Source organism: Eubalaena glacialis, chromosome 9 (assembly GCF_028564815.1).
Source record: "Eubalaena glacialis isolate mEubGla1 chromosome 9, mEubGla1.1.hap2.+ XY, whole genome shotgun sequence".
NCBI classification, from domain to species: domain Eukaryota; kingdom Metazoa; phylum Chordata; class Mammalia; order Artiodactyla; family Balaenidae; genus Eubalaena; species Eubalaena glacialis.
The window spans coordinates 24849157-24865202 of record NC_083724.1 but is presented as its reverse complement, the minus strand read 5'-3'; the positions used below and the strand labels follow the sequence as shown (position 1 = coordinate 24865202).

Below are 16046 nucleotides of genomic sequence, written 5' to 3'. Positions count from 1 at the left end.
CCCTTCACATCAGACTCAATATGGGTAAAAACAAACAGAGGACCCCCTCTCCCCAACCATGCACAATACTTCCCAGCCTCACGTGCCTGTTTCTGTCTAGTCACTTCAAACTTTGGGATCATCTCTGAATGTTCCCTTTCTACCCAGAAAGAGAAGTCACTTCCCTTACCCAAGAGCCTTCAATGACTCCCCACTGCCTTCAAGATAACAGGAAAGGAGAAAGAAAGGAACAACTTTTGTGTTTTCCACATAGTTGAACTGAATCCTCACAACGCTGAACCAGCGGTCTTTATTCCCATTTTACAGATGAGGAAACTGATTCACAGGGCAAAAGAGTTGTCCAAAGTGACCCAGTCTGTCAGGGTGGGACACGGGAATTCAGTCCACATGTCTGACGCTAAAGACCACATTCTTTCCACTGACCACAGAAGCTCAGATCTTCTGCTTATTTTCATGATTTTTGTCGTATCTGCTATTCCCTATGTTACTATTTATTTTTCTTTTAATCAACTCATTTTTTACTTGAATGTTTATTTTAAAAATGAACTTATCATCACAGTTATAGAAAATCAGTGGCACTGCTCTTTAAGCTCTAATAGTCTACAAACATCTGTTTCCCTCACCTCAAACAGGCGCCAGCCCTTTGCCATGGGTTGGTGGAGGACCCCCTCCCTGGCCTGGCCGGAATGCTCTCGTTCCAGCCCCTCATATTGGCCAGCATGTCACACGGCACTTCATGTGATGGAGAGGCCTGCTCCCAATCGCTGGATTCCTTCCTTCTCTATTATCATGTGGCCTTACCAGACACATGGCAACTTACTTAACCTCTCTGTGATTGCCTTCCTCATTTGGGGATAAGAATACCAACCTTACGAGAACATTGTAAGAGTTGAAGAGGATAATTACGCAAAGCAATTAACACAGTGCAGGCACTTCGCTGGTGCTGCAGAGACATCAGCTACTGTCACTAGTGACATCTACTGTGTGTCGAGCATGGAGCTGGGTTTGGTGGGGATGGGTGGTGGGAGGAGGTGGGTAGGGGTCTGGAGAGATCTGGCAGGGCCTCACGGAGGAGGTGGGATGAGAGCTGGCACTGGGAGTTTTAGTGGGAACAGAGGAGGCAGGCACGAGGGTGTGTGGGCTGTGCCAACAACTGTGAGGCCAGAACGGAGATGCAGGGCCAGGGCTTGAGTCGCATACTTCATTTACCTGCAGTATTTGAGAGCTGGGAAAGAGGATGCGAGGACTCGGCTTATTGCTTTATAACAACAACGACAACAACAATAATAGTAGCTGTATTCAACAGAGGTTGCCTTTCAAATGCCCACCAAGTACTGGGCAGCATCTTTGATGCCTTCCAGTATGAGTATCATTTAATCTTCCGAGGGACCCTTGGAGGTAGTGACTATGTTATCCTCATTTTACATTAGAGGAAACTGAAACACAGATTGGGTAAGAAACTTGCTCAAGGTCCCTGAACCCAGTAGGAGGCAGAGTTCGAACAGCCCCAAGGCAGCCAGGTTCCTGCCCCACTCTGCTTACTGTCTCTGCAACAAAAACCAAATGCACATGAATAAAATATAACCTGGTCCTTTGAGGAAGGGTTGAATATGCAAATGCAGGCAGGGCCAGGCAGCTAAGAGGGGTGTGTGAAGTGGGCTGAGTTGGGCCTGGGAGGAATGAGGGAGGGTGCTGCCTACCTACAGAGGACTGGCCATGAGGGGCGGGGCCCTGTGGGGGCAGATCTCCATATTTTTCAAGGGAGAAGTCGGCCATCAGGTGGTCACGGGAAAGCCCTTGATTTTCCCATGTTGGCTACAAGTGCAACATCGCAAAACCACGGAACAGGCTGGGGAAGGCCATCTTTGTTAAGGCTCCTCCCCCGCGGGTGCCTGTTACCTTTCCTCCTGATCACCAGGGCCAGCTCCCGTGTGTGCGACTCCCGGCTGGCTTTGATGAACATCACCACTTGGTCATGGGTGTGTTCTGAGATGTCCCGGCCGTTGATTAGCACGATTTGATCCCCTTCGTTCAGCTTAGGAATGCAGGTGTCCGCCTGCATGGGGGAAGAGCGAGTTTCTTCCGTTACCGTAACACAATCCTCAAGGGAAGAACCTGATGTTCTCTGAGCCCCGACACTTGAGACCGTGACCAAGTTCTCTTCTTCTCCCTCAGGCATTACCATCTTTATTTTTACCTCCACTGCAATGTTGACATGGTAGCTGGCGGTGGGATTTTAAAGGAGTCCTGCTCAGAACCTACGTTATGAAACATTTCGGAGTAAAGCTAAGAAAACTACTGAGGCCATTTCTCTATGGTAGCCAGGCTTCACTTATTACTGTAATGTCATAATGACTTCAATGCCTCTGTCTTTTGTTGTCTAGATGTGTGGTTAGAAAATGATTCGTCAGCTAAAAGCGAGTATTAATCTATCTTGTGATGGAGAAAGCCTTTGCAAACATAACCCCAAAGGCAGAAGCCATTATGGAGAGAAGCCATGCATTGAACAATGTGGGAATGAAAGGCTTCTTAACTCACAGAGGCCACAAGCAGTAAGAAAAGGTAAACCACAAGCTTAAGAGTAAAACTCCCAAACGGGCACCCTCTTAGGAGGCACAGGGACCCTTTGGTGCTTACTGTTACACAAAAGCAAATCATCTCCTAGATGCCTAGAGGCCCAGACAGAGGGCTGAGGGTGGGCAGGGGGAGGGACACAGGGGCCGTGAGCCCACTCGGAGCGAGCAGAACAGCAAACTCTAAGCCCCAGTTTCCTTCTTCTGAGCAGGACTTCTACATTTCAACGTGCACACCAATCATCCGGGGATCTGGTTAAAATGCAGATTCTGGTCCAGGAGGTCTGGGGTGGGGCCCGACAGTCTGCATTTCTAATGAGCTCCCAGGTGATGCTGGTGCTGCAGCTTCGGGGACCACAATGAGCAACAAGGTTCTGGAAAACACGGACTCCATTCTTTCTTTCTATCTATATGCATGCATTTACACACACTCTCTGCTGCCAGTAAAAAAGAAACAGGACACAGAAACAGAAATCTGTTACATTTAGGGGAAAGCAAACTTGGGAAATAACAGAATATGTTTACTTACAGGTGACTCTGGGTTTATCCTTGATACCACAAGAGGCATCTTTTGATCCACTCCTCCCTGTAAACATGTAGATTAAAAAACCACTTGAGTCGTTCACAGCAACAAAGACATGCAGATATCTCTGACACAAGGGAGGGCTCAAACTTCCCTTGAACTTATTCTAATCGCAGGCGTTGGCACCTTCCGGAATGACAAGGTTCCTGGGTCCCTGGGTCTAGTGGGCCAACCAGAAGGCTGCTCAGAAGCCTCCCACTGCCATCCCCACCTTCCACAGACCAAAGATGCACTTGGAGGAAGCAGCCTCCTTTCAAAAAATGCAAACATCCCCTGGAGAAGGACTCCAGAAGCACAGCCCCTAAGTGCTGCTGGAAAGGGAGTTTTCAGTGGAGGAGAGGACCTGTAGAAAGGTCCCATGTCGTGAGGGCTTTTGACCTCTGAGAACAGGCTGTCAGCAGGGCTGCGGGTATTGGAAAGGAGTGCGTGATGGCAGCTGCGGGGTGGGCAGAAAAGACCACCTGCCCTCATTTTGCTCTAGAGTAAACCATTTCTGTACAGGGCCAGATATTACCTATCTTGGCTTTGTGGGACAGAGGGCTCTGTTGCAACTTCTCCACTCTGCCACCGTAGTGCCAAAGGAGCCATAAACCATTTGTAAATGAATGAGGTGTCTGTGTTCCAATAAAACTTTATTTATAAAAACAGATGGGATTTGGCCTGCAGGCCATAGCTTGCAGAGCCTGCCTAGAGGGAGGCAGAGGAGGGTGATGGCCCTGCACTTGAACCACTGTTCTCTCTTAGCAATGCTGAGGGGTTCCCAACTCTCTGAGCCTTAGTGTGCATCTATAAAATGGGTCTTAAAATTCCAACTTCACCATTTAATAGAAGAACTCAATAAGGTGATATAAATAAGTACACAGAGCAGGCACTCGGTATGAGGCAGCTACTATGGCCACAAAAAAAAGCTCCCAATTCAGAAGGCCGAGCCAATTTCCTTATGCAGCCTTGGGTACGTGGCACATTTCTAATGGAAGTTAAAAAGTCATCTAAAGATTGCTTCAGAGCATCAAATGTCCTTATAAATTGCACACAACATACCTTTAGATTAAATCCAAATTTTCCATCTTCATCTGGTGTGATGCGGATCAAGACTAAGTAGCCGTCACCATCATTCTGGAAAACGTCAGAAAATCATCAGTTATCTTACTTCTTTCTCCAGTGGTTGGTGATATGCTATTTTCTCTGAGTCATAACCACTTAATCGCCCGTAAGGTAGCCCTGCACGGGAAGCCTGGCTGGGTCGGCTGCCACTTCAGCCGCAGCACCTGACGTCACGCACCTTGTCACAGTAGTACTGGCTAGAGTCCTCGCTGGAGCTCCCTTTGGTCACCCTGTGGAAGTCCTCTAAGAACTGCTGATCGACGCCATCTGGGGAACAGGAGCCTGGAGCATTTGAAGATGGAGACACAGAACTGGATGACTTCTGGGTCAGGCAGCTTTGTGCTGGGTTGTTCTCGGATATACTCCTTCATCGTGGGGAAGGAGGAGATATTTTAATAACTGGATTAATATTTTATCAGAGCAAACATTACTGACTGTTGGGGCCTGGCATCTCGCGGCTGTCACCAATCCTTGAAACCTTAGAAGAGCTCCAAAGGTCAAGCCCAGGGCTCAGGCACATCCAGAGTCCACTGGCTGCCCATGCCCCCAACTGGCCTAAAGATCATCGCCTTTAGTTTTGGGGAAAAGGGGAAGGAGGGCAGGGTAGTACCAGGAACTGCTGAACACTCAGCTGCTTTGGAAGGGTGATAGGGAAATATGTCCAGCTATTCTGGTGCTTAATTATTGAAGCTCACCCAGATGCATGCGTCTCCATCCCTTTTGAAAGCTTTTCCCTTCCATCTCACTCCCACTCATAGCTCTGCTTCACAGGACAGTTCGCTACCCAAAGGAAATGGGACTAACGTGGCATATTCAGGACAATTTATATGAATCCTAGTTTACATTATTCACCTGTGACATCCATTAATGCCTCCACTGAGATTATACATTTTATTTTTCTCTTGGAGAAAAATCTTGTATCTTGGAGCTGCACGGCCCAATATGGCAGTCATTAGTCACGTGTGGCTATTTAAATTTAAGTAAATTAAGACTAGAAAGTTCCTCAGTTGTACCAGTCACATTTCAAAAATGCTCAACAGCCACACGTGGCTAGAGGCTCCTGCATTGGACAGCGCAGTTACAGAACCTTTCCATCATCGCAGGAAATTCTACTGGACGGCGCTATCTTCGAGAATTGCAGACTATTACAACTGAACAGACCTCTGTGGTCATCTGGTTCAACTCCCATTTCACAGATGAAGAAACAGGTCAAGAGGCGCTGAGCGACTTGCCCAAGGTCACACAGCTTTCTGACTTTCTGACAGACAGAAGTCTGATGAACATGACTCCCCCAGCACCTCTCCCCTCTCCTCTCCTCACACCAGATCTGCTCCTAAGACCCTCCCCTCTAACCTCTCAGGGCTACAGGGATGAACACGGTGTAGGACACGCAACTTCTCTGCATCATGCACACCCACACTAGACCCCTTCCAGAGCCACAGTCCTCGCAAAAGATGCCTTTAAAAGGCAACAGAATATGGGGTTGTCCTCATGTTCCACAGACTCCTCCATATTCTAATCTCATTCCAGGTTAGTGATGGGAACGGTGAGCAAAGACGGACATTCAGTGAAACAAACAGACAAAAGACAGCTGCTGCTGCCTCTTTATTTCAGGTCCTTATCCGTGGAGTTTTCATTAATGTAGTGTTTCTGTTTCCTAGCAAGTTCAAATTAGCTTACTTTAAATATAAAATCTGTATCATAGTCACACACAATGATTCACAATCTCAATTCATTTGAATAAAAAAATTCAGTGACAGAGTAGTACAGAAGTAGAGCTATTTGCAAGAGAAGAGTTTGGCCTTAAGGTTTTCAAGTTGGATGGGAAGGCATTTCAGAGAGAGGATATTTTGTTATGTACTAGTGGTATGTTTTCAGACTGAAAATAAATGAGACTTTAATTTACTTAAAAGGAAGCTAAAAAAAAATTCTCCCTAAGTTGGACAACTTTTCTAAGTTTTGATGTTTATAAGAGCACCTCCTAGTGGCAGAAAGGGAAACCTGAAAGTTGCTAAACAGGATAAAGCCAAAGAGGTTTAGGAAAAGCTATTTCCAGCTCTAGGGGTGGACCTGAACCTTTACTGTGAAGCTGCAAATAGCATTCATACTTCAAACATTTGGAAGAATCTGGAGATGAGAGCGATGGAAAGGGTGATGACATTTAAACAGAAGAGCAAGGTGACAAAGCAGAAGACAACAGACTTTTCAGTAAACTGTAATGTATTTCTGTATTCATTATATTTATTTAATTTCTAAATTCTGAATTTCGAATTACATTATATGGAATTTAGATGACATCTTACAAGGTTTTAAAGTATTTTTCTTTTTCAGTATAAAATGTAATGCTCTATCCAAAACAGCCCATAGTACTAAAAATAACATATTCAAAGTCATTATGTGTCCAATCCTATTTTCTAAGTAGGGGTGGAGAGCTTACTTTTAGATGGAGATTTATTAAACATGACAATATTTTTTTGGCTGATCAACCGTGTACAGACGTTCCCTGTGGGCTGCAGTAATGCTCTGCTCAGTGTGGAGGATGGACAGACAGATGGTGAGGAGGACATGGAACGACAGGAAGCAACAAGAAGGTGGCAGCTGGACGCAGCACAGGGATGCCAGGAGTGAAGACGCCAAACCAAGTGGCCTTCCTCCCCACCTGGGCAGGACGTGAGGTGCAACCGAGGGGAGAGCCCAGTGGGTGAGGACGGAGAGAAGAGGGGAACCCCTGGGGTTTCAGTGGGTAACTGTGAAAGGGGCAAAGAAAGGGGTAGCAGGAGGGAGCTGAAGCAAGTGATTTGCTCCTGAGGCCGTCGGGGAGCCAGAGTGGCCAGGGAGGGACAGGCCACCCCAGCTCCCTGGAGTGAAAGGGGCAGAGACAGACAGACGGACAGACTGACCGGCAGACAAACAGGTGCTCGCCCTCAGAAGCCGATGCTTCAGAACTGTAAATGCGGTAGTCATCGGAAACAAAAGCCAGGACAGAGTTCATTTCTCTGAAGGGAAGCAAGGTTAGAGACAGTTAAAATGGCAGGATTTCCTGGGTGATGCTTTTTATACCACTCTTTCCTACACCCTAGAAAATGACAAAGACCCCCGTGCCCCCCCCCCAAACCTGTTAGCCAAGCAAAGCTGGGTTCCCACTGCGGGTTTCACAGCTCTCACTGGGCGCCCGCAAGGAGGCACTGGCTATGGTGGTGACAGAATAGGGGTCATTCCATGTGGCATTTCTCTCTCGAGTCTATGAGCTTCTCGAGGTCAGCAGAGACCCTAGTCCTCTGCCTATTCCTCTCCCAGTGTACTTATCACACAGCCAGATATTTCACGTGGCTCCTGACGTTAAGGATCACCGAGTAACAGAAAGCATGTCTTCCTAGTATGGGTGTTACGACATGGAGACATTCTTCAGGTGATACTCTTATCTCTGCGATACATGTCAAGGGCCCGAGATCAAAACTTCACTCAAGAAGTTGCGGAAGGTGGCTGAGGGAATGTGGGTCAGAGATGCCGCTGTCTGAGCTCTACGTCTCATCACTAATGGAATCAAGGGTCATGCACCTGTCCCCAGGCTGCCCACTCAGATGTTGCGATACCTTAAGGGCAAGAAAGCACTTGTTAAATTTCAGTCAATTCATGCTTGAATTCTTTGATGAGAGTTTCTCATTGACACATAGCCTGCAGCAGCACCTACCGTGGGGACCTGCTCATAGAAGACAGGTAACCAAAACTCGTTACAGTAAATCTGAGTCCTTGGCGTGCAGGTTAGATGCTGTGTGATGGTGCTCATGTGATATGGGGACCTGCCGTGGAAGTGGCAGAGGGGGTACCCACTGTAAAAACTTGGGAGCTTGTTTGTACTTTAGCCAAGGGCCACATCCTGCTTCATGTGACCATCTCCCCATTCACCTGTCCATCCATCAGAGTAGTCACTGAATATCATGAAGTGCCAGGCACCACGCCAGGTTTGGGGGAAGGAGAGGTGAACAGGGCACTATCCCTGCCCTCAAAGAGCTCGCTGTCTAGTTTAAGATACAAAAGTAATCAAATATTATCATCATGCTGTAATGGAGATGCTCAGATGTCTAGCGTACAGTGGGAGGCCAGGAGAGGCTTCACAGAGGAGGGGGCGCTTGAGTCTGAAAGATAAACCAGTAGAAGTTTAAACAGGTAGTCAAGAGGGAAGAAGAAAGTGTTGGGTTGGCCAAAAAGTTCCTTTGGGATTTTCCATAAGATCTTATGGAAGAGCCCGAACAAACTTTTTGGCCAACCCTATATTTTAGGCAAAACTCTAATAATAAAAAAACTTCAGTGGTATTTGCAGAGGCATGAAATTTTTAAAAAGCACAGAAAAGGCATTTAAGCAGGGGAGTGACATGCTTGGGCATAAATTTCAGAAAAATAAGCCTGTTACCCTTGTTAAGGATGGTCTGGAAGGAGGAGAGACTAGAGACAGGAGGACACTTAGGGCACTATTGCAACTGTCCCTTCGAGAGACGATGGCGGCTACACAGGGGCAGTGCAGGGCGGACGGCGGAGGGGTCCAGGTCAAGGGATGTTCACGAGGGAGAATCAACAGGTGAGAAACTAGATGATGCAGGCGGAAGAGAAGGAGTTGTCGAGGATGCCTGAAGTTCCCATCGGTGCCAACTGGGTGGTTCTGAAACGTGGCCCCACTCACCAAGACAGAAGGAGCCACAGGCTGGACAGAAGACGATGAGCTGAGATCAGGCCAGGCTGGATTTAAGGTATTCGTCAGCTGTCCACATGCAAGTGGCCCAAGACCAAGTGAAGTGCAGGCAAGGTGCAGGGCAAGTGGACACAAAACTCCTAATGAAACCCTGTCGCTGGCTGGTCTCCTGTGGGGAGACACAGCTTGGACCACTGGGTTGTCCAACTAGAGAACAGGCTGCCACATGGCAGGAGAGCTGCCCATCACCGGCAGGGTGACCAGGTGACAGGGCAGAGGGAATTTCTACACTGGTGATGCAGCTGAAGAAGGGGATTCCCAAAGTTCCTTCCAATGCAGAGAAGCTATTTAAAAATATTTTTTAAAATAGTGGTGAAATACACATAACATAAAATTTACCATCTTAACCATTTTCAAGTTTACAGTTCAGTAGCATTTAAGTATATTCACATTGTTGTGTGTACAGAAGTTTGGAAATAAAAGCCGACAGCTGTCCCCTGTCCTTGGAACAAGGCAGGCTCTAAAGAAGGAAGTAAGCAAATAGCAAAGGCACCACAATGGCACCAAGCCCCATTCACTGAGGAGAAGTTCTTCAAACACAACCCTCATCTGCCCTAAAATTTGTTTTCCTCCAGCTTCTGCTCTGCAAAGTCATTTTTTCCTTTGGGAAACACCCCCTCCCAGTTTTCTGGGTGGTGGGTTGTTTTTGTTTTTGAAAACTTCCTTCTCTGCAGATTTTGGCCTTGGCTCTGAAACAAGGAAAGGAACATAGAATGGCTGAGAGAGTAACAAGAGGACAGCCTACTCGGGCATAAAGCAAACTGCCGAGGCTTTGTAACTAATCATAAACTTTGCTGCGCTGCTATAAATACGGAACAAACCAAGGTGACTTATCCACTAGGATGATGTTGAGTCTGAACTGCACCACTAGGTTTAGAGCCAAAGTCGAACCGCTCTTTTTCTTCCTTTCTCTCTTTCTTCCTCTTGTTTACATGGGTACAGAACATTACACTTCATTCTTCTTTCTAAAAGGAACTCTCCTTGCTGTCTGTGATGTTATTCATCTGATTTCTGACAGGATACTTCCTTTTGCCTCTTAACACACTAATGTGCTGTATAAAGCATGTCCAATGTTTCTTAAACATTTTGAAAATACTGTAGCCAACCCTGGGTATCCGTGGATACAACCAAGCACAGATCGAATTAAATCCGGGGATACGAAGGGCCAACCATACTTAGCCATTTAACGTGAGAGACTTGAGCATCCATGGATTCTGGTATCTGGGAGGGTCCTAGAACCAATCCCCCTTGGGTACCGAGGGATGACTGTACTCACTGAAGACACCACCGCAGTTTTTTCTCCAAGTACAGACTAACCTTCCCTTCTTGCCTTGGGCAATGGAGGACCACCAGACTCTCAGGGAGGCCAGCTGCCTCTGAAGACCCAGCAGAAGGTGGCTTCCTGCCAGCAGGAAGGGGTCCCCTACTTAAGTGAGGTGCTAGGGGCTGAACCTTTTCAACTGTTCGCCCCACTTGCAAAGCACAGCCGCTAACTCGATTCTGTGAGCCATCTACTGTTGGCTCACCTGGCAAAGCCATGGCAAGGAAGGCTGCGTTTGGATCACCATTATTTGCTACTTTTAACATTTCGCTGCAAAATAAAAAGTGCCCCAGGATGATACATCTTTGTATGTCTCATGGAGGAGTTTCAGGAAGAACCGATGTGCAATGCCTAGGGGTGAGTAGGGCTAGAAATTAATTAAATCGAACCAGGCTTGAGGAAGTGAATTCTCAGTTGAGTTTTAATAAACTTAAATAGCCACCTGTGTGTGGCTGTATTGGCCTGTGAAGGTCTAGATGCTCTAATTCCATGGTGGGGAAGGAAGATGGAATTATAGACCACAGAAGGAAGATCTGACCTAGGACCTGTAATCAGGCTTCTCAGAACCCGCATTTGCCCAAACTCTCTTCTCCTTTCACCAAAGTGACAGAGCCCCATAGTGTGATGATGAAGGCTGATAATGTGCTATTTGCCCAGCTGGCCTGGAGGTCCCTGAAAGCAAAGGCTTGTCTAATTCACCTTCACATTCCCTCAATGAGCAGCAAAGGGTGTACAAAGTGTGCTGCAAGACTCGGCAATGAGCGTAGCCCTTTAAGACGTCCACATACCACTGGACAGAATTCATCTCTCCTCCACCCAGCACCTGGAAATGTACTGTATCTGTGCTGTCCAATATGGTAGCCACTACCTATGTGGTTCTTTAGCACTTCAGATGAGGCTTGTGTGACTGAGGAACTGAAGTTAAATTTTATTTTATTTTAAATAATTTCAATCTGAATAGCCACATGTGACTAGTGGCTACTGTACTGGACAGGGAAGGTCCAGAAGCTCCACAATTCCATGATGGATTTGCAAACCACAGCAGGAGGATCTGACACGAAGGGTGTGACTGGGCATCCCAGAGCCCTCGGTCAGTTCCCTAAACCCTCCTTCTCCTTTTACCAAAGCAACACAGCCCCTGGCAGACTCAAACTGGCTCAAGTCATGCATGCCTGCACTCCTGCCCTTGTAGACCTAGAATTGCAAAACCAGTGTCACGCAAAGGAACTTACACCCTTCCACTGTAACCTCAACGAGGCTGCAAGTTGGAGCAAGAGATAGTGATCATTTCAACAAAAGCATCATCCAAGCTCAGGTCACAAGGAAATAATGACCAGACGATTATTTAATCAGAGGTGTTAAGAACACAGATAAGCTGGAAACTATGTTTGCTGTGGTCAGGGACAGCAGAGAGGTAGCAACCTCACACTTAAGTGCGATGTGAGATCTGTGATTCACCTGTGATGCCTAGAGTACAATCGGGATGCATTTAATGCTTTAATCCTAGTAGCTAGAGTGGTAAAAATTTACAGATTAACTGAAGTGCCTTCTTGCTAATCCTTTGCTATTAGGGGAAGCATTATATGTTTCTATATTTTGGGCACAGCATGGGACTTAACTGAATGGATACTCAATGACCATGGTTGACTTCCTAATAGATGATCCATTCCTATAATACTTTATGTCATTTAATTTATGATCTATGTCTTGTCCACTTCAAAAAATGATTTGAGATAGCTCACTCTAAAATGTGCAGATACGGTAGAACAGTGAATTCATTAAAACAAGAGAAAAAATAAGACCCATTAATAAGGCAAGGAAGGAAGAGTAGGGACTAGATCAGAAACCTGAGCTATGGGAAGCTAATGCAATTGAGCCTGGCATGCAGCTCTGAGCTCCCTGGTAATCAAGTCAAACAGGGAACTACTGAATTAGTTATTATCTTACTGAATAATAAAAGGACTCAAGCCAGTATTTTAGGAGAGACATATTTTCTCCTGACCTTGAAATGTGAAGGGAGTTTGTCACATTAAAAAAGGAAAGTGGGGACATAAAAGAATTTGATGCACACTGTCCTTGACAAAAATTTAACAAAGAAAATCAGAGACGTTCTCCGAATGTTTTTTCTTTATACTGACTATTCATTAAAAACAAAAAGAACAAAAACCTGAGGACATAATGTGGTTCTGAGAAGGCGTTCTGTGGACAGCTAGAAAATAAGCACATCTCCAGTGATGGGGAATCCTGCAGTGGTCAAACTCTGACAATCTAGAGAAATACTACCATAGTTAACATGTCTACAACCTCTGGAGTATGAAATGGCTTAAACTGGGCTTTGCTCATGAACTGGCGAGAACACTATTCAGGAGAGCTAACAAGCGTGCGGACAGTATGTCACTGTTGCTGACAAAAAGCAGGGCAAGCTCTTGACCCCAGGCACACAGCTTGTCTTCCTGTCGGGGAAGGGAGAGCATGATGATGCTTGGCCTGGCAGAGAGCACCCTGGGAAGCTGGCTGCAGGCTCCAGCCCTTGCCTCCTCTTAAATGGCCATCGGGCCTGAGCAAATTCCTCAACAGCCCAAACAAGCACACACAAAGAAAGAGAGGAACACAAGTTTCTTACTCTCGGTGTGGGCTTCGGTTCTGAGAAATCTCAGAATCGCTGTCTTTAGGGGACAGGGAGCCCTTGTAGGTGTAAAACACATCTTCAGTTTCAGTGATGTATGTCATTTCGTTCACAAGGTTGTCTGCGGAAGAGTGTCGTGGCTTTCGGATTTCGTGCCGGAGTCGAGGACTTCGCCTGGTGGGGAAAGGTTCAGTGTGAAGTGCTGAAAGCAGATTCTACTTAGGAATTTCATCAGACATCAGTGATCTAACTTTGTGCTCTGACCTTTCTAAGGATGCCTTTGCTGATGCTGTTGGAACTTAAGAGCCAGTTAACCCATTACTACACTAGAACCTACCAAGGGCCACATGGTCCCAGATATTCTTAGCCCAGTGGTTCAGCTCCTCAGCTTTATAAACAGGCAGATGAGACTGTTTTTTGCTCTTTGGGAAGTTGCTGAGTGTTGATGTAGGGGGAATTATTCTTCCAGGAGGACTCAAGCTTGCAATGTGTAAACAGGCTTTATTGACTGCTCATCAGACAATTTTTCTGATTCATTTGTATGGTATAAATAAGGGTTTAGAAGCTAAAGTAACTTTTTCGGCAGACTTATTTCAACTACATCCCCTCATGTCAATCTCACTTGATCCAAGAAGAAATGCTTGCTTTTTAAAATATATCTCTTATGTGGTATTAGATGGGCATAGCCCCAGCACCGCCCTGTCACTCCAATAGCAGCAGTAGCTGTGTGACATGAGGCAAGTCACACCACCTCTCTGAGCCTCAGTTGTACCTACCTGGCTCCTGAAAATGAATCAAATGAAGCAATGTTCCCAGGATGCCTGGGGTGACACCTGGGGCAGCACCTGGGCATCGGCTCCTGCAGTGGGTGATCCCAGGCTGCTGAGCTTTCTAAATTTCATTTTCCCTGTTTTTCCGTCTTCCACTTCTTTGTTAGCCATTTCTCTTTGGGACTGTCAGAGCCTCCACTATTTGCAATCCCCTTGGGCCCGGATAATCAATGACACTGTGTCCAAAGCAGAGTAGAAAGGTTTGTGATTCCTCAGAAGAGGACCTATAAATAGCAGTAATAGCTACGGTCCACTGGCGTGGCAACACCAACTCCAGCTGTTCTCCTGGATGCTGTCCTGACCTCTGCTCTGGGGCCCTGGCACGGCTGCCTAAGAGACTTGCAGACAAATTAAGCTGCTACTTTATAGCATAAATTTACTACTATAGGATGAGTGCCTAAATCTAGGAAATCAAGAACCAATCTACTCAGTCATGTTATGATTTCTAACAGTAAACACCATCACCACCCCTGCCCAGAGCATTAGGCCCCAGTGGAGGGCCCTTACCCAGCGGCCCTGCACAACAGCTCCTTTTTTTGCCTGCATGTTAGAATGTTCCTTAGTCCTGGTAGCTCACTCTTTGAGAATTAATTTACAGGTGCACCCTATCATGAAATGAACAGAAAGCCATACCCTTATTTCAGGGTGGAGCTGGGGCAATGTTCCTGGCTTGGTTTCCCCTTCTGATGACACCTGGCTGTTTTGAAGGCATTCACAAAATGGCCTGATGTCTTTGAGGAACATTATAATAAAATAACAATAACAACAATAACAAAAACAACAATAACAATCATTCTACCTGATCCTTTTTGTATAGCTTACAAAGCACTTGTACATTATGTCATTCAATCCCTTTACAGATGGAAAGACTGAGACCAGAGAGATAAACAAACTTGTTAACGAACAGGAGAGTCAAAATCTGAGTCCGGGTCTTCCAGTTACAAACCCAGTGCCCTTCCCACTTTGCCAAACTGCCACTTCCTTCTTTTTAAGCTGAGTCCATCATCTTAAAAGTTGGCAGGCTACTTTCCTACGTGCATTTGCTACTGTTGCAGAGGGTCACACGTTCTTACATCAGTTGTATTACATACCTTTACTATGTTTTCTCAAAGTTTATTTTGTTTGATATTAATGGGAAACGTGAGATTAAATAAAGTTAAACATGCTTCTTTATCACAGGACTTCTCAAAACCTGAATGTGCTAATTTCAAGAGCAGCATTTCAGTAAGCTGCAGTGCTCAAATTTATTTAGACCAAATAAGTTTTTAAAAAAGAACATCCCAGCCTCATACACTAAAGAAAATGTTTAGCTAGACTTGTGCATTTCACAAAAATAGTTACTTCTGCAACAGTCAAACATGCAAATGTAAACTCTGACCATAGGCCACCTGTAGTTAGGTTTTTATTTTTATTGAGTTTTTAAAAGAAGTAAAGTGTTTACTGGTGGGTAATACCAAAAAAGGAAGACATACCAGTTGGGAGTAATAGGTGGAGACCGAGATGGTAGACTCTTGGTTTCTAATTGTTCCACTGATAAAGATCTCTGCATGGCCGGGTTCCAGACCATCCCTCCAATCACTTTTTTGCAATACTGGTTATTTACAGACCTGAAAAACCAGATGTAGGTTCACTTTCTACACTGACATATTCAATGAGAAAGAAGTGACAGCATAAGTGAAACAGGTCTACACACACTACCTCCCTGACGCATAACTGGTTAACACCTTGATGACCCCAGCAGAGGTTACCAGGAGTGGAGGTACACGGGTCAGAAGAGATTCCTTTCTGTCCTAGCTTTTCCTTATGTTATTTCTTCTCTTCGGGTGAAAAAATATTTTCTTGTCCTTACTATTTCAAGCAACAAAACTGCTTTCAGAATATAACCAAGCCTTACCAGATAGAAGGAATTTCAGGATTAACATTGAAATACAGTTCAAGTAACTTCAAGGAATTCTCACTTTACTCACACTGGCATGAGTACAAACATTAACCATCCTTCCCAGTGTTCTCTGTCATCCTAGCTGGCAGAGACCGTCACTGTAAATCACTCAGAACTCTTTAAGAGCAGACCTGAGGAAATATGCTTAGACAGCAGAGCTTCAGGCCATGTTCTCTGAATGTGCCACCCTAAAGGTTACTTTCAAATTTTATTTATACCTAGAGAATTTAAATCTCAGCTCTCTAGACCCCTCAGAGAATGAATTATTTGAGAGGATGGAGTTTGAAGCCAGTTTCGGGGAAACTCAGTTCTGGCATTTCTAA

The 16046-nt window shown here is 45.6% G+C and overlaps 1 protein-coding gene across 4 annotated transcripts in view; it reads right to left on the bottom strand.

Annotated features, from left to right (window-relative positions):
- PTPN3 (protein tyrosine phosphatase non-receptor type 3) overlaps positions 1-16046 on the bottom strand; it is a 107477-nt gene that overhangs the window by 25222 nt on the left and 66209 nt on the right. For 3 of the 4 annotated variants that reach the window (XM_061200125.1, XM_061200127.1, XM_061200128.1), the window contains 7 exons: positions 15257-15391; positions 12952-13128; positions 7161-7256; positions 4439-4625; positions 4198-4272; positions 3103-3159; positions 1900-2056 (listed from right to left, as the gene is read on the bottom strand). In XM_061200125.1, the coding sequence (XP_061056108.1) occupies positions 1900-2056; positions 3103-3159; positions 4198-4272; positions 4439-4625; positions 7161-7256; positions 12952-13128; positions 15257-15391 (884 nt within the window). The remainder of the gene's footprint in view (positions 1-1899; positions 2057-3102; positions 3160-4197; positions 4273-4438; positions 4626-7160; positions 7257-12951; positions 13129-15256; positions 15392-16046) is intronic. The other variant, XM_061200126.1, reaches the window with a different exon arrangement.